Source organism: Coregonus clupeaformis, chromosome 39, assembly GCF_020615455.1.
Source record: "Coregonus clupeaformis isolate EN_2021a chromosome 39, ASM2061545v1, whole genome shotgun sequence".
Taxonomy (NCBI): Eukaryota; Metazoa; Chordata; class Actinopteri; order Salmoniformes; family Salmonidae; genus Coregonus; species Coregonus clupeaformis.
In genome coordinates, this window is record NC_059230.1 from 12125491 (window position 1) to 12150279 (window position 24789).

Below are 24789 nucleotides of genomic sequence, written 5' to 3' on the forward strand. Positions count from 1 at the left end.
CCTTCGCTCTGTCCAACCCACCCCTACCTATCCTTCACCCTGTCCAACCCACCCCTACCTATCCTTCACCCTGTCCAACCCACCCCTACCTATCCTTCGCCCTGTCCAACCCACCGCTCCCTATTCTTCACCCTGTCCAACCCACCCCTATTTATCCTTCGCTCTGTCCAACCCACCCCTACCTATCCTTCACCCTGTCCAACCCACCCCTACCTATCCTTCACCCTGTCCAACCCACCGCTCCCTATTCTTCACCCTGTCCAACCCACCCCTATTTATCCTTCGCTCTGTCCAACCCACCCCTACCTATCCTTCACCCTGTCCAACCCACCCCTACCTATCCTTCACCCTGTCCAACCCACCCCTACCTATCCTTCACCCTGTCCAACCCACCCCTATTTATCCTTGACCCTGTCCAACCCACCCCTACCTATCCTTCGCCCTGTCCAACCCACCCCTACCTATCCTTCACCCTGTCCAACCCACCCCTACCTATCCTTCGCCCTGTCCAACCCACCCCTACCTATCCTTAGCCCTGGCCGTGGTAAATTTCACCTCCCCTCCACCCTAGAGATACTATAGAGATACTATAGACCTTTGGTCATGGATGTCTGTTTCCCCTCTATTATTCAGACACAGCTTCTCCAGACTCCAGCTCTACTCTGATGTATTTGTAGTCTACAATGGGAACCTTATTTTGGCAGTCGCAGGGTTAGTGGGGACAGGTGATTTACGACACCAGGGGCCTTAGGGGAGGGCAAGGGTTCCGCGTTTCTTTGTTTCCAGGCGCGGTCTGGATGTTGTTATGGCAGGCACACACACACGCCATGTAGCGGGCTTCCCGAAATGCTCCGAGGCGGTCGGAATGCGTGGTGGGAGCGGGAGAGAGGGAGAAGGGATCGGTAGGCCGGGGTAGGTGGGATTAGGGATCAAAAGGCGGCAGGGGGGGGAGGTAACATTAGCCCACCCTGCCCAGGTGGTGCGGCACTGGAGTCTGAAAGGAGACCCCCAGCTGGGGTGGTTGCGGTTGTGGTGGTGGTGTGTGTATGAGTGTGTATGTGTGAACTCCGTCTAGTTGGGTTTGAACCGTAACTGATGGGATTTCAAGCCAGGGAGGTGACCCCCTAACCTTTTTACAACATCTGCGCTGTGTGACACACACCAACCCCCTGCCGCCCCAAATCGACTGTCTCCTTACACCCTCCCATGTGCACCCACTGTTCATTTCTCTACCTCCTAGGACCTAGTACCGCATTGAAAGTAAAGGACAGGTTGATCAGCCCAAAGCTTTACAAATAAATATATGTATTTATCTTTACAACATCTGTAGATTACATGTCCCCTCTCTCTCTTTCTCCTGAGACTCTGTTGGCCAACAGTGATGTTTCCAGGAGTTTAAGGTTCATATGTTGGTGGTCTCATCTTCCTCAGTGGTCTCTGTGTCATGTGGTATGCAGGTCTGGGCTTCAGGCAGGTTGTCACACTGCAGATAGAAATACACAACCTGGACCTGTACACACACACACACACACACACACACACACACACACGCACGCACACAGAGAGAAAGACAGATACACACGTTATACACACTACTACGCCAGTGAAACGTTTAAAAAGTCCCCTGTAGCTCAGTTGGTAGAGCATGGCGCTTGCAACGCCAAGGTTGTGAGTTCGTTTCCCTCGGGGGGCCAGTATGAAAATGTATGCACTCACTAACTGTAAGTCGCTCTGGATAAGAGCGTCTGCTAAATGACTAAAATGTTTTTTTAAATGTAAAAACAACTATTTATGGTCCGTCAAATACTTGGAAAAAGCCTCCTCCCTTACTTACTACCTTGAAGTAATCACTGATTTGACATCAGTGACTTTCTAAAGTATAAATGATGGACATTTTTGTAGGGGTTGATACATTTTTCGTAAGGGAAAATCAAGTCTGAAATGTGAAAACGGAAATTACAAACTTCAGAACCCCTTTTCAAACCTTAAATACACTACACGTTTTAAATGTCCTGCACCAACATGTGAAGGTCTGTATCTTTCCTGCATGCTACTGTAAAAGCAATCTAGTATAATAATAATTGCAGAAGCCTGATGAAGTAGCCATGACCAACCTGCACTACCACCTCCTGAGAGATGTCCACTGTCGGGCCGCACTGCCCCAGAACAGCCACAGGGGGGCGCACTAGACTGGGACCAAACACAGTGGCCAGGTTCATCAGAGGCATCTTGTTCACATCCTGTCTGTCTGATACTCTAGAGAACACATGAGAGTATGATGTCATTAGCAAAGATATGCATGAGAATATGATGTCACTGGCAAAAATACACATGAAAAATATAATGGAAAGCAATGAAAAGTGAGCCTTATATGGTTGAGAAGTAATTTGTTATAAAAGTGTCTGCTAAATGACTGAATGTAAATAGAAATAGAAATATGTTAATATAGTACCATGTTATTAGTAACATATAAGTAGTGTATTAGAGGTGTTGAGAGACCTTCTGAGGTGGTGGAGGAGGAACAGGAAGGTGTTTTGGTTGACGGAGGGACAGGACTGGAGCAGAGACAACATGGTCACACTCCTGGAGCTCAGGTCTGGGATGTCTGTTAGAGAGACAAAACACAGGCACGGACGGAGAAGAGTGAGTCTGTGTGTATGTGTCTGCATGTGTTTGTATGCATGCGTGCATTTGTGTGTGTGTGTGTGACCTACCCAATGCCTTGGTGAAGCTCTGGAACAGCTCTGTCGGTATGAGGGGTTCAGGGAGTTCTCTGAAGTAAAGCTTCAGTATACCTGAGACAGCATTCACATCTACACACCTCAACCTAGACACTGCCTCACGCAGACCTAGAGGACGGACGGACGGGGGGGTGAGCGATAGAAAGAGCGAGAGAGAGAGAGGGGGAGAGATATATGATATAGACAGAGGAAGAAAGGGAGAGAAAGAAGAGAGAGACAGATCAGCGTGCATATCATAATGATTCAACTCTGATAAATGCTCTTCAGATAACTGCAAACTCTGTTTAGTGCATCCGGTCCCAATTGAAATGACTGCATGCTCTGGTTTAGTACACGCTGTCTTGGAGGTCCCAAGCCATGGCATAATTTCAACACTCACTGGTGTTGAAAGCAGTCTTGAGGTTGGTGATGTCACTGGTAGCTGCTGATAGCCTATAGATGCCCACCTCCTCCAGTCCTCTCCGCTCCACCTCCTCTACACAGAAACGCACCACATGTGGCACCAGGACACCCTCTTGTCTGGGAGAGGACACACACACACACACACAAGACCCACACTCCGGTTTGTGTGTGTACATACAGTAGTGAGTAGTATATACACACATTATACGTCGTTGGCATCCTAGAAAAAAGGTGTCTTGGATGTTCACATGATGTTTTCAAATTACTTTAATTTATCCTAGAGACATGAAACACTCACAGTACACGTACCCTGCTTTCAATTTATGTAAAAATATAAAAACTGACAAAAATGTAGAAACAAGTTTTTTCCAGGATCAGGCAATATGTGGTATGTGGTTTCCTTCCACATGTCTTTCTAGTCACACATCTGCTGTTCCTATATTGCCTAATCCTGGGTGTTTCTCAATATGCATACTACCATGCTCCACACTCTCATGCTCCGAGTACATTCTCCGACGACGTTCTCTTGAGTACGTTCTTGTGAGGACGAGAGTGTGGAGAACTAGCACTCCCCCTACTGTATTACCTCATGCTACACCTACCCATTCACTGAACCTTCTTCCAGCCAGGACAATGGCAATAGAGACGAAACAAGATATACACAAAGCAAATGTTTTACTTCATAATTACCAGATAGCTATATGTGAATCGTAATAATCTAGCTAACCAGCTAGTTAAACAGGCAAAATTACCTAGAATTAATGTCATGCAAGATAAATGTAAATTTTTTCGTGGGTAGTTAGCTAAAAATTATTTGTGGCTAGCTCGCTAGCTAGTTAGCCCTATCAATTTACCCATTCACTGAACCTTCTTCCAGCCAGGACAACGGCAATAGAGAGGAAACAAGATACACACAAAGTAAATGTATTACTTCATAACTAACAGCTAGCTATATGTGAATCGTAAAAATGTACATAGCTAACCAGATAGTTTAACAGGCAAAAATTACCTAAAACGAATGTTATGCAAGGTAGATGTCAATTATTCGTGGGTAGCTAGCTAGCTAACAATTCTTCGTGGCTATCTAGCTAGCTAACAGTAGTAGCTAGCCAGCTATCGCTATTGACTTAATATGGGCTTGCAATCTAAGCACACCACAGTGGGTATGGTAGGCAGGTAAACATGGCAAAATGTATTAACGTATCAAGATTAAATATTGTAGTCAGGCAGCATATGAGATGTGAATTGGCAACATTACATTCCGAAGTCAGAGTGTATTTTCTCTCGCTTCAGTTCAAATAATGGCCACCATTGATTTCAATAAATGTTGCTTAATTTCTCACATAGTTGCGTCGTATTTCTGCTCATACTTTCCGTTGAAGCTTGCATCGATGCATGCTTCAAAATATGCACAAACGGAGTACGCATTCGAGAAGTGCCCTTCGTGCTCTGTTTTGCATACTTTGATCAGGACTCATACTCCGACCCTCCTGTGGGCCAATTTGAGTGCTCAGAGCACGGTAGTATGCATTTTGAGAAACACTCCCTGTGTTCTGGTCTGTTAGAGTGGTTATCTTTTCATTTCCTAAAACTATTAACCAGACAAGAGAGGGAAACAAAAGTAGATCCCACAGTGTCATTTACGATTATGTTACAAATAACTTTTGCGCAAAAATCCCAGGTCCTTAAACCTCATTGGACTAGTGATGATTGACAGGACTCACTGTGCCACAGCTCCAATGGGCATGCAGAAGATGGACTGTTGCTGGGCAGGGGCCAGACAGGGCGGGTCTAGAGGGTGAGGGCAGTACTTTAGAGACAGAGTCACCTCCACCTGGCCTAGAGAGAGGGTCTGTCTCCTCCATCGCTTCTGTAGGTGGCCTGGGTCCAGCTAGAACACATATACATGAACAGGTGACCACACAGGTGCACGCATGCACACACAGTATACACTTTTAAACCGATACAGGTACACACCTTCTGAACATGGAAGAACACACACTGATACACACATCTAGACACAGATGCAGACACACCTGTATGGAGGTCTTGCATACGACTCGGTCCTCACAGCTCTCTCCTTCCTCTGGCTGCAACACACACAGCACCCTGAGGTTTTGAGCCCCATCCACCTGGAAGGAGAACTCCTGAGGACCAACACAAGACACTGTTGAAGAGTAGTATTGATGACGTATGGGTAGCATGACCATGTTCAGAAGTTATTTTAAAAGACAAAATCGAGTGAAAAGCATCCTCACTGAAATACCACTGAAAAGCATAATCATAGTGATGTACATCATCATGCAATGCAGGACATTTAAAACATGTAGTGTATTTAAGGTTTAAAAAGGCTACTGTTTGTAATTTCCATTTTTAAATGTCAGACTTTTCCATTACGAAAAATGTATCAACCCCTACAAAAATGTCCATTAATTATAATCCACATAATAATTCACATATCCTGTAGCTGCTGTAGAAAACTGGCTCAAATGAAGATCCTACATCTGTAACAACAATTTAGGTGGGATAATGATTCCCCCATTCAAAATGGCTGCCGGTCGAGCTAGCCTGGGTGCAGCATCTTACCTGGTCCCAGTGAGGGCTGAGGCTGCTGACAGAGGAGTGGGTCTGGGCATGGCGCTCATAGAACTCAAAGCCATCCACCTCCACACACACATACACACCTAGGAGGGAGAGCAGTGAAAATGAAAACAGTGTGCGTCTGTTTAAAGAGCTCAATGGTTTGTGTTACAGTGGAGTCTGAGGGTAGAGTATTCTGTATGTACTGTATCTGGTTAAGATGTAGACACTGTGGAATAGATACTGAAGATACTGTGCAGACACTCACTGGCTGGCTGTTGTAGTCCACAGGCAGAGTGAACAGCTACACTAAGAGTCCCACATAGAGACTGTTCCTCATCTGAGAGAGAGAGAGAGAGAGAGAGAGAGAGAGAGAGAGAGAGAGAGAGAGAGAGAGAGAGAGAGAGAGAGAGAGAGAGAGAGAGAGAGAGCATTAGAAAAAGTGTAAGAACATGAAATAAAGTATGATAAAGAGAGATAAAGTAAATGTAAGTGAGATGAAGAAACAAGTGTGAAACGAGGTCTCACCAAGCAGTATGCTGTGAAGGGGAGGCTGTTGGGTCATTCTCAGTTTGACACAGGAGCTGGTTAGGGTGAGCAGATCTGGAGGAACCATTTCTATGTCTGAGAAATAACACACCCACATCATACACCACTTCAATGACATACTGTTCAGCACAACAATATCTCATAGTTTCCCTTCGAAATTCGACGTATTATGGATGAATTCCACATGGTTACAAGGTTAAAATAGAAGCAACTATAGGAACATGACCTTTATGCCAAGGCAGAAAAGTGTCTGCTTTTCCAACAGTCCGTCTCCTTCCTTGGATACCGGATTACCATCTCAGGTGTGGAGATGGAGGGAGATCGCATTTCAGCCATGCGTAATTGGCCGTCTCCAACCACGGTTAAGGAGGTACAGCGCTTTATTGGCTTTGCCAACTACTATCGGAGGTTTATCCGGGGCTTTGGCAAGGTCGCAGTTCCAAACACATCTCTGCTGATGGGTGGGCCGTCCCAGCTCCGCTGGTCTGCTGAGGCTGACAGGGTCTTCAGTAACCTGAGCGTTCTGTTCACCTCAGCCCCGGTACTGGCCCATCCCGATTCATCACTACCGTTCGTAGTGGAGGTGGTTGCGTCCGAGGTAGGGATATGCGCTGTCCTATCTCAAGCTATCGCCACCCAAGCTCCGCCCCTGTGCCATCTTCTCCAAGAAGCTCAGCCCGGCGGAGCAGCACTACGATGTTGGTGTTCGGGAGCTGTTGGCTGTTGTCCGAGCCCTGACCGTGTGGAGGCACTGGCTTGAGGGGGCGAAACACCCTTTCCTCGTCTGGACGGACCACCGTAACCTGGAGTACATCCGGGCAGCGAGTAGGCTGAACCCTCGCCAGGCTAGGTGGGCCCTATTCTTCACCCGGTTTGATTTTACACTATCATACATCCCGGGTACGAAGAACGTGAAGGCAGATGCACTGTCACGGCTGTACGACACAGAGGAAAGGCCCATAGACAACACCCCCATACTCCCGGCCTCCTGTATTGTGGCGCCGGTAGTATGGGCGATGGACACGGACATAGAGCGGGCGATACGCACAGAGCCATCTCTACCTCAATGTCCAGCTGGGCTGCAGTACGTGCCATCTCTTGTCCGTGACCGTCTGATCTATTGGGCACACATGTCCCCCTCCTCTGGTCACCCAGGTATCGGTCGTACAGTGCGCTGCCTGACCAGAAAGTACTGGTGGCCTACCTTGGCTAAGGACGTGAGGGTTTATGTCTCCTCATGCTCGGTGTGCGCCCAGAGTAAGGCACCTAGGCACCTCCCATCAGGTATGTTACAGCCCTTACCAGTTCCACAACGGCCATTGTCCCACCTGTGTATTGACTTTCTCACTGATCTTCCCCTCTCTCAGGGTAACACCACCATTTTGGTCGTTGTGGACCGCTTTTCTAAAGCCTGCCGCCTCCTTCCTCTGCCCGGTCTTCCCACGGCCCTGCAGACTGCAGAGGCCCTGTTTACTCATGTCTTCTGGCACTACAGGGTGCCAGAGGACATAGTGTCTGACCGTTTACATCCAAGGTCTGGAAGGCGTTCATGGAACGTTTGGGGGTCTCGGTCAGCCTGACCTCTGGGTTTCACCCCGAGAGTAATGGGCAGGTGGAATGGGTGAATCAGGATGTGGATAGGTTCCTGCGGTCCTACTGCCAGGACCGGCTGGGGGAGTGGTCAGTGTTTTTGCCATGGGCAGAATATGCCCAGAACTCTCTCTGCCACTCCTCCACTAACCTATCACCCTTTCAATGTGTTTTAGGTTATCAGCCGGTTCTGGCATAAGAGCCAGACCGAAGCTCCTGCGGTGGATGACTGGTTTCGGCGCGCAGAGGAGACGTGGAACGTTGCTCACGTCCACCTCCAGCGCACCGTGCTTCGCCAGAAGGCCAATGCTGACCCCCACCGCAGTGAGGCTGGCTCTCGTCCCGGAATCTGCCCCTCCGCCTGCCCTGCCGGAAGCTGAGCCCACGGTTTGTGGGGCCGTTCAAAGTCCTGAGGAGGATAAACAAGGTTACATATAAGTTATTACTCCCTCCAGATTACTGTATTAACCCATTGTTCCATTTGTCTCTCCTCTGGCCGGTGGTGGCTGGTCCGCTCCAGGAGTCTGAGGTGCGGGAGGTTCCTCCGCCCCCTCTGGACATCGAGGGGGCCCCGGCGTACTCCGTCCATTCCATCCTGGATTCGAGGCATCGGGTGGGGGGCCTTCAGTACCTCGTGGAGTGGGAGGGGTACGGTCCAGAGGAGCGGTGCTGGGTTCCGGGGAGGGATATCCTCGATCCCTCCCTATTGCAGGATTTCCACTGTCGCCATCCGGCTCGCCCTGCTCTGCGTCCTCCTGGCCAACCCCGAGGCCAGTGTCGGCACGCTGCTGGAGCTGCGCGTCAAGGGGGGGGGGGGGTACTGTCACGACTTCCTCTTAAATGGATTTATTAGACTTTTTTAAATGTAGATGTTCTAAAGGTCTGCATCAGCGGCTTGTAGGCTATACATGGAAGCCAGGAGATGCTAAATGTGTTTATGTTAATTAATGGTAAATTACCGTGAGACCATCAGTTATTTGCTTGACAATCACCGGCTGACAAAATTTCATGACCGCCACAGCCCTAGTTGCACCCCCTTTTGCCCTCAGAACAGCCTCAATTCATCGGGGCATGGACTCTGCAAGGTGTCGAAAGAGTTCCACAGGGATGCTGGCCCATGTTGACTCCATTCTTGGACCATTCTTGATACACACAGGAAACTGTTGAGCGTGAAAAACCCAGCAGCCTTGCAGTTCTTGACATAAACCAGTGCGCCTGGCACCTACTACCATACCTCGTTTAAAGGCACTTACATCTTTTGTCTTGTCCATTCACCCTCTGAATGGCACACTCACTCATTCTTTCTCTCACACGTATATACACGCTCCCCTTTCACTCACTATCTCCGGTGAGTCTGTGGATGGCCTCTCTCCACTCCTCTAGTTCATACAGAGATGACATCATCAGAGTGTGGTTCTGAAAAAGAACACACACATGCTTGTGAGTGTGAGTGTGTGTGTGTGTGTGAGTGTGAGTGTGTGTGTTTGTGTGAGAGAGTGTTTGTGTGTGTGTGTGTGTGTGTGTGTGTGCGTGCCTTTCCGCTTGGGCTGTGTAGTTCCAGGGGGAGGAGAGGAGAGTGTGTGAGAATCATCAGTTCAAGCTGCTCCATCTTCTTCCATCTGCTTCGCTCTATAGCACGAGCTGCCAAGCACTTCTGTAGGACAGGCTTCTGTAGGACAGGCTTCTGTAGGACACATACACACGCAAAGTTTCTTTTTCAAGTCTGATTACTTTAAAGAGTATTGGTTCTATTGAATAATACACTCTTTCACTCGCACCCACCCACACGCACGCACACAAACACTCACCATTGTCTGTCGTAGCTCGTGTCTAAGCAGGTACATCTTGGCTCTCATGGCGTGTATGCGATGGTGTGTGTCCGTGGTGCGCTCCATCTCTGGTCCCCAGCGTAGTTTCAGTCCAGCCAGAGGCAGGTACCAACAGAACCTGTACTGGGCCTGCTTACTGGGAGAGAGGACACACACACAAACACACATACAAAACACACACACAAACAAATTAACAGATGCATGCAAGCTCAGTTGCAAACACAATCTAAGTGGTGACTCTTCATCGACTTAAATTACTGAAATACCATTCTGGACCTGTCACTCACCCTTGGGCCCCGCCCTTGAGTTTGGTGCACAGCAGCAGGTCAGTGTACAAGAAGAGATGACGGAGGTTACGCCCCCCCTCATACATATCCACCACGAAGCCATCACGCATCAGCTGACGCCGCTGCAACACAAACATATAGCGATGGTTATGATATGGTGTCCGTGTGTGGATGTCCGTGTATATGTGTCCGTGTGTGTCCATGTGTGTGTCACGATCGTCGGTGAGAGAGGAGGACCAAGGCGCAGCGTTGGATGCGAACATATTTATTTATATAATGATCACACGAACAAAACAACAAAACGAAAACGTGACGTCCCTGGTTACATACACGAACCAACACGGAACAAGAAACCACAATGAATGAATGCCTAACGGCTACCTAAGTATGACTCCCAATCAGAGACAACGAGCTACAGCCGTCTCCGATTGGGAGCCACCCTGGCCAACATAGATATACAACAACTAGAACCAACACACATGAAAACTCACACCCTGGCTCAACATACTAGAGTCCCCAGAGCCAGGGCGTGACAGTGTGTGTGTCCGTGTGCGTCCTCTCTGTTCCTCTCACCATGCCTCTGCTGAGGGTGACCTCTCGTTTGCACTGTGATCCCTCGTTGACCCCAGACAGGAAGCTCCGGGACAGTCTCAGAACCTCCTGCAGCACGGGGTGGTCACTATGCTGCTGGGGAGTGTGTTTCAACAGGTCCTATACGGGGGGGTAAATATAGAGTGCATGGTTACTTGGGAGTCAGTGGATGGGTGGGTATGTGGACAAATCAATGGATGAATACAAGGCAGGACGAATGGGGTGGCACTCTTACATGCAAAACAAGGGTTGTCTTGGTGACTCTGTCCAGAGGCTTGTACAGGAGAGCTGGAGGGAGATTGACAGATATCCAACACATAAATAATAATATAATAATAATATGCCATTTAGCAGACGCTTTTATCCAAAGCGACTTACAGTCACGCGTGCATACATTTTTTGTGTAAACACACACGTGATTCATACTGTGGAGGTTAAAGGGACATACAGTGACTCTTTAACAAGAGGTGAAGCCTTCATCTTACCCTCAAAGGTGTATTTAGTCTTAGATCTGTCTGATCCATTATGAGACATCATACTCTGAAAACAGAAGGAGAGAGAGTGTAAAAAGGTTGCAATGCTGCAATACTTCAACTATGAATTTACTAAGAATCCATGTGTTATTCAAGATAAAAAAGTACATAGACAGAGAGAGATGTTGCAATACACAAATCAATCTCTCTTACCTCGGCCAGTATCCTGAAGCGCTGGTCAGTCTGAGTACAGCGCCTCACGATCTCAACAGCACTCTCATAGTTATCAATGAAGCCACGATACACAACTAGTTGGCTCACCTGTGTGTGAGAATGTAACAAGTCAAACAGTGTGTTTGACCACATCGTAGACAATCCATATTGGTGCAAATTAACTTAGCTAAGACAGTGGGACAATGACTGGATGGATGGATGGATGGACCGACCGACAGACAGACAGACGGATGGATGGATGGACAGACAGAGCAGGAGCAGTAACTCACAATCTTTAGGAAGAGGTCTCCAACCGTTAGCTGGTAGCCGCTTTGGCTTTGCTCTTTCCCCTCCCCCAGCCCCAGCCCAGGCCCCGGCCCTGGCCCAGGCCCCTGGACTGTCTCTGGGTGTGCTTGTGGCTCCAGGGACCCCAGGCGGTCCCTCAGGCCAGTGTAGAAGTCTCTGTGCAGGTCTCTGAGCTCAGGCACCTGGTAGAACACAGTCTGGACCTGCTGGCTGGACAGAACCGGCTGAGACGTCCCTGCTGTGGCCTTTAGAGCCTTCATAGGCTGGGGGAGAAAAGAGGTGGGGGGGTAGGGGGAAGGAGAGAGAGAGAGAGAGAGAGAGAGAGAGAGAGAGAGAGAGAGAGAGAGAGAGAGAGAGAGAGAGAGAGAGAGAGAGAGAGAGAGAGAGAGAGAGAGAGAGAGAGAGAGAGAGAGAGAGAGAGAGAGAGAGAGAGAGAGAGAAAGAAAGAAAGAAAGAAAGAAAGAAAGAAAGAAAGAAAAAGGTGGGGGATAGAGAAAGCGAGAGAGAGAAAGCGAGAGAGAGAGAGAGAGAGAGAGAGAGGGGGAGAGAAAAAAATGTGAGAAAGAGGGAGGTGAGAAGAGAGTAGTACAGACGTTTAACCAAAAATGCTGTACATTTTCACACATCTGTGAATATACACGCGCAGTGCACATGTTTCTGTCAAAAGCATTTTTGACACCCACTCACAAACACAAACACACTACATATTCTCTCTCACACACAGTACCAACACTAACACACAAAGCAAAACTGTCTGGAAAATCATCCCAAACTTTTCAACACATAGGCCTACTACAATGTGGGTACTGTGTGTGAGAGAGAATATGTAGTGTGTGTGTGTTTGTGTGTGAGAATGGGTGTCAAAAATATATACTGCACTGGTATATTCACAGATGTGTGAAAATGTCCAACCTTACAATACCAACCCAAATGGGGGTTGCTTCTCACATCTATTTTTGTTGCTTGTTGACACAAAAGCAGAAGCATGCAGTTTATAATAAGATGGAAATGAAGGAGAAGAGAAATTAAGAGATTGAAAATGACTTGGTCAGTTGTTATTGCAACACCTCTTTCTAGCACACTCACTCATAATGCTGCCTATTTGTATAGTGGTCTCTTTGGTCTAATTCCAATACAAAAACTCACACACTTCCCTCTGCCTTTTGTTGACTAGGTGTAAGCAATATATGGAGGAAAATATCCTTCCAGAAGCTTAGGTGGAGCTATTACCATATTACTCCACATACGCTACCATATATAGTACACCTTTCAGGTCTGCAAGGGACGTGAACAGGTGGAGAGGGAAGGGAGCATGGTTTTCATAATGAAATCGAGCCCTGGACAAAAGAGGGAAGCCATTCTTCTCTCAACAAAGAATTACAGAAGTGTTGTGGCTCCAGGAGGAAGCCGTATGCCACCAAATGATATAAAAAGTGTGTTGTAATTGTTATTATTTTGGCCCATTCCTCCATGCAGATCTCCTCTAGAGCAGTGATGTTTTGGGGCTGTCGCTGGGCAACACGGACTTTCAATTCCCTCCAAAGATTTTCTATGGGGTTGAGATCTGGAGACTGGCTAGGCCACTCCAGGACCTTGAAATGCTTCTTACGAAGTCACACCTTCGTTGCCCGGGCGGTGTGTTTGGGATCATTGTCATGCTGAAAGACCCAGCCACGTTTCATCTTCAATGCCCTTGCTAATGGAAGGAGGTTTTCACTCAAAATCTCACGATACATGGCCCCATTCATTCTTTCCTTTACACGGATCAGTCGTCTTGGTCCCTTTGCAGAAAAACAGCCCCAAAGAATGATGTTTCCACCCCCATGCTTCACAGTAGGTATGGTGTTCTTTGGATGCAACTCAGCATTCTTTGTCCTCCAAACACGACGAGTTGAGTTTTTACCAAAAAGTTATATTTTGGTTTCATCTGACCATATGACATTCTCCCAATCCTCTTCTGGATCATCCAAATGCACTCTAGCAAACTTCAGACAGGCCTGGACATGTACTGGCTTAAGCAGGGGGACACGTCTGGCAATGCAGGATTTGAGTCCCTGGCGGCGTAGTGTGTTACTGATGGTAGGCTTTGTTACTTTGGTCCCAGCTCTCTGCAGGTCATTCACTAGGTCCCCCCGTGTGGTTCTGGGATTTTTGCTCACCGTTCTTGTGATCATTTTGACCCCACAGGGTGAGATCTTGCTTGGAGCCCCAGATCGAGGGAGATTATCAGTGGTCTTGTATGTCTTCCATTTCCTAATAATTGCTCCCACAGTTGATTTCTTCAAACCAAGCTGCTTACCTATTGCAGATTCAGTCTTCCCAGCCTGGTGCAGGTCTACAATTTTGTTTCTGGTGTCCTTTGACAGCTCTTTGGTCTTGGCCATAGTGGAGTTTGGAGTGTGACTGTTTGAGGTTGTGGACAGGTGTCTTTTATACTGAAAACAAGTTCAAACAGGTGCCATTAATACAGGTAACGAGTGGAGGACAGAGGAGCCTCTTAAAGAAGAAGTTACAGGTCTGTGAGAGCCAGAAATCTTGCTTGTTTGTAGATGACCAAATACTTATTTTCCACCATAATTTGCAAATAAATTCATTAAAAATCCTACAATGTGATTTTCTGGAAAAAAAATTCTCAATTTGTCTGTCATAGTTGACGTGTACCTATGATGAAAATTACAGGCCTCTCTCATCTTTTTAAGTGGGAGAACTTGCACAATTGGTGGCTGACTAAATACTTTTTTCCCCCACTGTATATAAACATACCATATGTAACATACCATACTAATTGGAGTGTCTCGGCTTTACATACAGAATAATACGAAATGCTCTGAGACCAGGCTGATTATACACATCACGCAAGCAACTCTCTTGCTAACCAGTCACCACCAGTCTTCTAGTTAGCTACCCCTTGCCTGGTTCAGAAACACAAGCTGCTTTACAAAATTAAAAACAATAGCAGCATTGACTTTAATAGTAAAACAACAGTCTAGCTAGGTTTTTCTCTCCATTGAGTATAGAAAAGTAGGCTGTAAATTGGCACAATTTGAAGACGTGTTGGAGAGTAGTGCAGGAACTGGAGAAAGGAGTGAGAGCAGGTGGGTCTGGGCAGGTGTGATCAAAAATCAAATCAAATCAAATTTTATTTGCCACATGCGCCGAATACAACAGGTGTAGACATTACTGTGAAAGGCTTACTTATAGCCCTTAACCAACAACTTATTTATTAATAAAAAAGTGAAATAAAACAACAACAAAAAAAAGTGTTGAGAAAAAAAGAGCAGAAGTAAAATAAAATAACAGTAGGGAGGCTATATACAGAGGGGTACCGGTGCAGAGTCAATGTGAAGGGGCACCGGCTAGTTGAGGTAGTTGAGGTAATATGTACATGTGGGTAGAGTTAAAGTGACTATGCATAAATAATTAACAGAGTAGCAGCAGCATAAAAAGATGGGGTGGGGGTGCAAATAGTCTGGGTAGCCATGATTAGCTGTTCAGGAGTCTTATGGCTTGGGGGTAGAAGCTGTTGAGAAGCCTTTTGGACCTAGACTTGGCGCTCTGGTACCGCTTGCTGTGCGGTAGCAGAGAGAACAGTCTATGACTAGGGTGGCTGGAGTCTTTGACAATTTTGAGGGCCTTCCTTTGACACCGCCTGGTATAGAGGTCCTGGATGGCAGGAAGCTTGGCCCCAGTGATGTACTGGGTCGTACGCACTACCCTCTGTAGTGCCTTGTGGTCGGAGGCCGAGCAGTTGCCATACCAGGCGGTGATGCAACCAGTCAGGATGCTCTCGATGGTGCAGCTGTAGAATTTTTTGAGGATCTGAGGACCCATGCCAAATCTTTTCAGTCTCCTGAGGGGGAATAGGTTTTGTCGTGCTCTCTTCACGACTGTCTTGGTGTGTTTGGACCATGATAGTTTGTTGGTGATGTGGACACCAAGGAACTTGAAGCTCTCAACAGAGTTCATCTCAGCCTATGCTACCCTCCAGTCCCTCGACTTCTTGGCGCTGACGGAAACATGGATTACCACAGAAAACACTGCTACTCCTACTGCTCTTTCCTCGTCTGATCATGTGTTCTCGCATACCCCGAGAGCATCTGGTCAGTGCGGTGGTGGCACAGGAATCCTCATCTCTCCCAAGTGGACATTCTCTCTTTTCCCCCTGACCCATCTGTCTATCTCCTCATTTGAATTCCATGCTGTCACAGTCACTAGCCCATTCAAGCTTAACATCCTTATCATTTATCGCCCTCCAGGTTCCCTTGGAGAGTTCATCAATGAGCTTGACGCCTTGATAAGTTCCTTTCCTGAGGATGGCTCACCCCTCACAGTGACTTTAACCTCCCTATGTCTGCCTTTGACTCATTTCTCTCTGCCTCCTTCTTTCCACTCCTTTCCTCTTTTGACCTCACCCTCTCACAGTCCCCCCCTACTCACAAGGCAGGAAATACGCTTGACCTCATCTTTACTAGATGCTGTTCTTCTACTAATCTCTCTGCAACTCCCCTCCAAGTCTCCGACCACTACTTTGTATCCTTTTCTCTCTCGCCCTCCTCCAACACTACTCACTCTGCCCCCCGTCGCAACCTTCGCTCTCTCTCTCCCGCTACTCTCTCCTCTTCCATCCTATCATCTCTTCCCTCTGCTAAATCCTTCTCCCTCCGATCTCCTGATTCTGCCTCCTCAACCCTCCTCTCCTCCCTTTCTGCATCTTTTGACTCTCTATGTCCCCTATCCTCCCGGCCAGCTCGGTCCTCCCCTCCTGCTCCGTGGCTTGACGACTCATTGCAAGCTCACAGAACACAATTAATTTTCTCCTTTCCCCCTTCTGATAACCAGGTGGCGAATCGCATCTCTGCATGTCTGGCGGACATATCCGTGTGGATGTCGGATCACCATCTCAAGCTGAACCTCGGCAAGACGGAGCTACTCTTCCTCCCGGGGAAGGACTGCCCGCTCCATGATCTCGCCATCACGGTTGACAACTCCATTGTGTCCTCCTCCCAGAGTGCAAGGAACCTTGGCATGACCCTGGACAACACCCTGTCATTCTCTGCTAACATCAAAGCTGTGACCCGATCCTGCAGGTTCATGCTCTACAACATTCGCAGAGTACGACCCTACCTTACACAGAAAGCGGCACAGGTCCTAATCCAGGCACTTGTCATCTCCCGTCTGGATTATTGCAACTCGCTGTTGGCTGGGCTCCCTGCCTGTACCATTAAACCCTACAACTTATCCAGAACGCTGCAGCCCGTCTGGTGTTCAACCTTCCCAAGTTCTCTCATGTCACCCCGCTCCTCCGCACACACCAGTTGAAGCTCGCATCTACTACAAAACCATGGTGCTTGCCTACGGAGCTGTGAGGGGAACGGCACCTCCTTACCTTCAGGCTCTGATCAGACCCTACACCCAAACGAGGGCACTACATTCATCCACCTCTGGCCTGCTAGCCCCCCGACCTCTACGGAAGCACAGTTCCCGCTCAGCCCAGTCAAAGCTATTCGCTGCTCTGACACCCCAATGGTGGATCAAGCTCCCCCACAACGCCAGGACAGCGGAGTCATTGACCACCTTCCGGAGACACTTGAAACCCTACCTCTTTAAGGAATACCTGGAATAGTATAACAGTAATCCTTCTACCCACCCCCCCCCCCCCTCCCCCACCCCCCCATAAAAAAATAATAAAAAAAAGGTGGTTGTCCCACTGGCTATCCAAAGTTGAATGCACCAATTTGTAAGTCGCTCTGGATAATGTAAATGTAGAGGTTTTTTTCCTCTGGTTGCACATTTAACATGCTGGTAGAAATTAGGTAGAACAGATTTTAGTTTCCCTGCATTAAAGTCCCCGGCCACTAGGAGCGCTGCCTCTGGATGAGCGTCTGATGTCGTTGATGTTTGTGTCCATCTGTATGTTTTATTTTGTATGTGTATGTTTTGTATTGTTTAAAAATAAATAAATCGTTAAAAAAATAAAGTAGGCTGTCTTTGAATTTGTAGTCTCGCTCAACCCTCCCACTTTTCCCACTGCATTTCATAGCCATAGTTCTGTAGCCAGCATAGCCAAGTCTCCCTCTTTTCCTCAGAGAAAACAGCTTGATACTAGCCCTTACCGTTCAAAAGATATGACCCATACAACGGGGCGCTACGTTTTTTTATTTCTATTGTGCATTGGCATATGGAGGCCATTCTAAAACCAGGCTACTTGCACACCGGACAGTTAATCATTTGTTTAGGCTACACCTAGTTCAGTAATGTTACCTCATTAGCTAGCTATAGCTAACAACCTGGGGTACTTTCAGAAGGATGCAACATTTTGGAACGTTCAGATAGAAATATGCTACACTCTTAGAAAAAAGGGTTCCAAAGGGGTTCTTCAGCCTTTTTGGTTCCAGGTAAAACCATTTTGGGTTTCAGGTAGAACCACTTTGGGTTCCATGAAGAACCCTCTGTGGAAAGGGTCCTACATGGAACCCAAAAGTTTTCTACCTGGAAACAAAAGGGTTCTACCTGGAGCCAAAAAGGGTTCTTCAAAGCATTCTCCTATGGGGACAGCCAAATAACCATTTTAGGTTCTAGATAGCACCTGTTTTTCTAAGAGTATATGTAGAACAAACATGCCTCTCTGACTTTTTGAATAAGGAATAATGTCGGCTCTATTTCTATCTACAACGTTCGATAAGGTTTTGCAACTGAACGTGAGCCTCGTAACATTACCAGTACCTATATGGAAACATTTGGTGACACAGAAAGAAAGGAAAAGGGATAGCTATATCTGACTGGGTAAATAACTCCTCTTGCCACTACGCTATATCTGACTGGGTAAATAACTCCTCTTGCCACTACACTATATCTGACTGGGTAAATAACTCATCTTACCACTACACTATATCTGACTGGGTAAATAACTCCTCTTGCCACTACACTATATCTGACTGGGTAAATAACTCCTCTTGCCACTACACTATATCTGACTGGGTAAATAACTCCTCTTGCCACTACACTATATCTGACTGGGTAAATAACTCCTCTTGCCACTACGCTATATCTGACTGGGTAAATAACTCCTCTTGCCACTACGCTATATCTGACTGGGTAAATAACTCCTCTTGCCACTACACTATATCTGACTGGGTAAATAACTCATCTTGCCACTACACTATATCTGACTGGGTAAATAACTCCTCTTGCCACTACACTATATCTGACTGGGTAAATAACTCCTCTTGCCACTACACTATATCTGACTGGGTAAATAACTCCTCTTGCCACTACACTATATCTGACTGGGTAAATAACTCCTCTTACCACTACACTATATCTGACTGGGTAAATAACTCACTCTTGCCACTACACTATATCTGACTGGGTAAATAACTCCTCTTGCCACTACACTATATCTGACTGGGTAAATAACTCCTCTTGCCACTACGCTATATCTGACTGGGTAAATAACTCCTCTTGCCACTACACTATATCTGACTGGGTAAATAACTCCTCTTGCCACTACACTATATCTGACTGGGTAAATAACTCCTCTTGCCACTACACTATATCTGACTGGGTAAATAACTCCTCTTGCCACTACACTATATCTGACTGGGTAAATAACTCCTCTTGCCACTACACTATATCTGACTGGGTAAATAACTCCTCTTGCCACTACACTATATCTGACTGGGTAAATAACTCCTCTTGCCACTACACTATATCTGACTGGGTAAATAACTCCTCTTGCCACTACACTATATCTGACTGGGTAAATAACTCCTCTTGCCACTACGCTATATCTGACTGGGTAAATAACTCCTCTTGCCACTACGCTATATCTGACTGGGTAAATAACTCCTCTTACCACTACACTATATCTGACTGGGTAAATAACTCCTCTTGCCACTACGCTATATCTGACTGGGTAAATAACTACTCTTGCTACTACACTATATCTGACTGGGTAAATAACTCCTCTTGCCACTACACTATATCTGACTGGGTAAATAACTCCTCTTACCACTACGCTATATCTGACTGGGTAAATAACTCCTCTTACCACTACACTATATCTGACTGGGTAAATAACTCCTCTTGCCACTACACTATATATCTGACTGGGTAAATAACTCCTCTTGCCACTACGCTATATCTGACTGGGTAAATAACTCCTCTTGCCACTACACTATATCTGACTGGGTAAATAACTCCTCTTGCCACTACACTATATCTGACTGGGTAAATAACTATTCTTACCACTACACTATATCTGACTGGGTAAATAACTCCTCTTGCCACTACACTATATCTGACTGGGTAAATAACTCCTCTTGCCACTACACTATATCTGACTGGGTAAATAACTCCTCTTGCCACTACGCTATATCTGACTGGGTAAATAACTCCTCTTGCCACTACACTATATCTGACTGGGTAAATAACTCCTCTTGCCACTACGCTATATCTGACTGGGTAAATAACTCCTCTTGCCACTACACTATATCTGACTGGGTAAATAACTCCTCTTGCCACTACACTATATCTGACTGGGTAAATAACTCCTCTTGCCACTACACTATATCTGACTGGGTAAATAACTCCTCTTGCCACTACACTATATATCTGACTGGGTAAATAACTCCTCTTGCCACTACACTATATCTGACTGGGTAAATAACTCCTCTTGCCACTACACTATATCTGACTGGGTAAATAACTCCTCTTGCCACTACACTATATCTGACTGGGTAAATAACTCCTCTTGCCACTACACTATATCTGACTGGGTAAATAACTCCTCTTACCACTACACTATATCTGACTGGTTAATAACTCCTCTTACCACTACACTATATCTGACTGGGTAAATAACTCATCTTACCACTACACTATATCTGACTGGGTAAATAACTCATCTTGCCACTACACTATATCTGACTGGGTAAATAACTCCTCTTACCACTACACTATATCTGACTGGGTAAATAACTCATCTTGCCACTACACTATATCTGACTGGGTAAATAACTCCTCTTACCACTACACTATATCTGACTGGGTAAATAACTCATCTTGCCACTACACTATATCTGACTGGGTAAATAACTCATCTTGCCACTACACTATATCTGACTGGGTAAATAACTCATCTTGCCACTACACTATATCTGACTGGGTAAATAACTCCTCTTGCCACTACACTATATCTGACTGGGTAAATAACTCCTCTTGCCACTACACTATATTTGACTGGGTAAATAACTCCTCTTACCACTACACTATATCTGACTGGGTAAATAACTCCTCTTGCCACTACACTATATCTGACTGGGTAAATAACTCCTCTTGCCACTACACTATATCTGACTGGGTAAATAACTCCTCTTACCACTACACTATATATCTGACTGGGTAAATAACTCCTCTTACCACTACACTATATCTGACTGGGTAAATAACTCCTCTTACCACTACGCTATATCTGACTGGGTAAATAACTCCTCTATCCACTACACTATATATCTGACTGGGTAAATAACTCCTCTTACCACTACACTATATATCTGACTGGGTAAATAACTCCTCTTACCACTACACTATATCTGACTGGGTAAATAACTCCTCTTACCACTACGCTATATCTGACTGGGTAAATAACTCCTCTTACCACTACACTATATATCTGACTGGGTAAATAACTCCTCTTACCACTACACTATATCTGACTGGGTAAATAACTCCTCTTGCCACTACACTATATCTGACTGGGTAAATAACTCATCTTGCCACTACACTATATCTGGCTGGGTAAATAACTACTCTTTCCACTACACTATATCTGACTGGGTAAATAACTCCTCTTGCCACTACACTATATCTGACTGGGTAAATAACTCCTCTTGCCACTACACTATATCTGACTGGGTAAATAACTCCTCTTGCCACTACACTATATCTGACTGGGTAAATAACTCCTCTTGCCACTACACTATATCTGACTGGGTAAATAACTCCTCTTGCCACTACACTATATCTGACTGGGTAAATAACTCCTCTTGCCACTACACTATATCTGACTGGGTAAATAACTCCTCTTGCCACTACACTATATCTGACTGGGTAAATAACTCCTCTTGCCACTACACTATATCTGACTGGGTAAATAACTCCTCTTGCCACTACACTATATCTGACTGGGTAAATAACTCATCTTGCCACTACACTATATCTGACTGGGTAAATAACTCCTCTTACCACTACGCTATATCTGACTGGGTAAATAACTCCTCTTGCCACTACACTATATCTGACTGGGTAAATAACTCCTCTTGCCACTACACTATATCTGACTGGGTAAATAACTCCTCTTGCCACTACACTATATCTGACTGGGTAAATTTACTCCTCTTGCCACTACACTATATCTGACTGGGTAAATAACTTTATTTTGAGTTAATGTGGACCCATGACTCAGAATTGAGCACTTGGACCAGGACTCAAGCACTGTGACTCAGACTTCAGCGATAGGGACTCGTGACTCGACTCGTGACGTGACCATTGGTGACTTGGACTTGAACTCGGACTCGAGCACAGGGGACTTGAGACTCGATTCGGACTCGAGGTTTAGTGACTCGACTACATCACTGGGTGAAACAGTCATTAGCCCCCGTTCTACTTCGGTACATCAATGTGTCTGTGGTGTCTGTGGAACGTTGATAAAAATGTGACGAATGACGGAGGTGCAAACCATACTACTTTGCCAATACTTTGCGGCACCATCTTGTGCTGCAGTCTCTCTCTCTCTCTCTTTCTCTCTCTTGCTCTCGCTCTCTCTCTCTCTCTCTGCGCTTGTGTGTGTTTGTTTTGTATGTAATGTGCAATATCTATGTAGGCTGAATCAGGAATTTACATGGCCAGATCATTCTTATATATTATTGATATGTTAGTCATACTTCTGGTGTTGGGACGAGAATAGGATGTTATGCAGAAAAATATGTTGGAAGGACAAGACTATGTATATGTGTGCACATGGAAGTCAGTGATGGATGTTTACTATAGGTTACAGTGGAGGTTGCTGAGGGGAGGACGGCTCATAAAATGTCTGGAACGGCATCAAACACGTGGAAGCCATATGTTTGATGTATTTGATAGCATTCCACTGATTCCACTCCAGCCATTACCATGAGCCCGTCCTCCCCAATTAAGGTGCCACCAACGTCCTGTGATAGGTTAATGAGGCAATGCAAATGTGACGTGACTAAAATGTGACTAAAATTAAAGGGCATTTAGTTGACTAAAATGGTCCACTGTTTTCGTAATTTTGACAATAACTAGACTAAATCATTATTCAAATGACAAAAATGTGACTAGACAATATAAAAAAGAGTGCAAAACTTAAAACTGTGGCACAACTCATAACAACATGCACTTCCACTTAAAATAAACGTACAAACACTTACACTACAAACACACCAAACTTACAAACTAGTAAACACACCAAAGCCCCCTGAGCCCTGAGAAGTGTATGTGTTAGAGAGAGACTTAGAGATGTCAGTGTGTGTGTGTGTGTGTGTGTGGGTGTGTGTGTGTGTGTGTGCGTGCGTGCGTGTGTGTGTGTGTGTTACCGTCAACAGTCTCTCCAGCTCGTTGAGGTAGATCTTCTCACTGTCCAGCATAGTTTTCAGCACCATGAGCCTCCTATCCAGCATCTCTTCAGGGGTTCGCAGGACCTGAGAGCCAGAGAAAACACTCTGCTGTAAGTGTGTGTGTGTGTGTGTGTGTGTGTGTGTGTGTGTGTGTGTGTGTGTGTGTGTGTGTGTGTGTGTGTGTGTATGTGTGTGTGTGTGTGTGTGTGTGTGTGTGTGTGTGTGTATGTGTGTGTGTGTGTGTGTGTGTGTGTGTGTGTGTGTGTGTGTGTGTGTGTGTGTGTGTGTGTGTGTGTGTGTGTGTGTGTGTGTGTGTGTGTGTGTGTGTGTGTGTGTGTGTGTGTGTGTGTGTAAGAGAAGAATACTATTTGGAATTGGGTCTGGCAGATAGGAGAGGAAGGCACCATAGTGCACAGACTCACAGGGGTGTCGGGCAGGTCCATGCTCTCTGTCTGGAGGGGGGAGAACACATCCACCTCTGGGAACACATCCTCCTGCAGTGGATCAGGACTTGGCTCACTTACACCCTCCACTAAGATACAGTACAAACACACACATAATTTACATAGAAAGATAACATGAATACACACACACACATGGAAAGAGAGACAGACAGAGGCATGCACGCACACACACACTCACACACACACACACACACACAAAACACTCAAATGTACTTGCCTGGAATATGCTGTGACTCAAGGTAGTCAACTGCCTCCATGAAGACCTCCATAGCGCTGATGTCCTATCTGCAACACTCTCAGTGAGTGTCTGGGCGAAGTGACTGTGAGACTGTCTCAAGAGAGGAGAAAATGAGATCGCGCTGCAGCTGTTAAACTTCCTGTTTCAGAGAAGATGCAAAAAAAAGGGGGTGGGGGGGTGGGGGTTTAAAATGGTACATCAGGACAGTCTGACTCCTTTGAAAATAAAATCTGCATTGTCCGACATCCAATAGCCTAATTTGCCTAGTTAAAACACTAAATTACCTTGGGTTCTGTAGCCTGTTCTCAAATAAGGGTGTCAGGTAGCCTAGCAGTTAAGAGTGTTTGGTCAGTAACCTAAAGGGTTGCTAGTTCAAATTGCGGACTAGGTGAAAAATCTGTTGATGTGCCCTTGAGCAAGGCACTTTACCCAAGTCGCTCTGGATAAGAGTGCAGCTAAATTACTAAGATGTAAATGATTTAACCTTCATACAGGATGAGAGCAGGCTCACCCTGTTGGTTATCCATAATCCCGACTGCAGCACCTTGGACAGCGCACACAGGAAACGGATGGCATGTACACATAAAGCTCTGATATCACAAGTGTGACACACAAACACTTGCGATAGGCCTGCTGATGACAAGCAAATTGATCATTTCCGCAGTCACTCGCTGCAACTGTAAATTGAGAGGAAAATACTGACATGCTGGAATGTTTTTTGTGTATGTTTGAGAATATTTTATACATAATGATATGGTTTATATGTGTTAGAGTCAACCAATGACTTATAACGAATAGTTTATTAGAGGGACAAAATGTGGCTTTGGTAATTTTTTTCAGTGGTTCTTTACTTATGCAACATTGCCATCTAGTGGTCAAATTTTTTGTAA

At 46.0% G+C, this 24789-nt stretch overlaps 1 protein-coding gene across 1 annotated transcript; it reads right to left on the bottom strand.

Annotated features, from left to right (window-relative positions):
- Positions 1–481: 481 nt before the first annotated feature.
- LOC121554260 (active breakpoint cluster region-related protein) lies at positions 482–23982 on the bottom strand. Its single transcript, XM_045211813.1, has 22 exons — positions 23879–23982; positions 23620–23729; positions 23177–23281; positions 11546–11824; positions 11256–11363; positions 11055–11109; positions 10805–10857; positions 10552–10689; positions 9979–10100; positions 9671–9827; positions 9253–9546; positions 8602–8656; positions 6252–6347; positions 5992–6063; positions 5730–5827; positions 5180–5290; positions 4868–5034; positions 3121–3260; positions 2715–2849; positions 2500–2605; positions 2115–2256; positions 482–1510 (listed from the first exon to the last, which is right to left on the bottom strand). The coding sequence occupies exons 1-22, from the start codon at positions 23928–23930 to the stop codon at positions 1403–1405; spliced, it is 2703 nt and encodes a 900-aa protein (XP_045067748.1). The 5' UTR covers positions 23931–23982; the 3' UTR covers positions 482–1402.
- Positions 23983–24789: the final 807 nt, after the last annotated feature.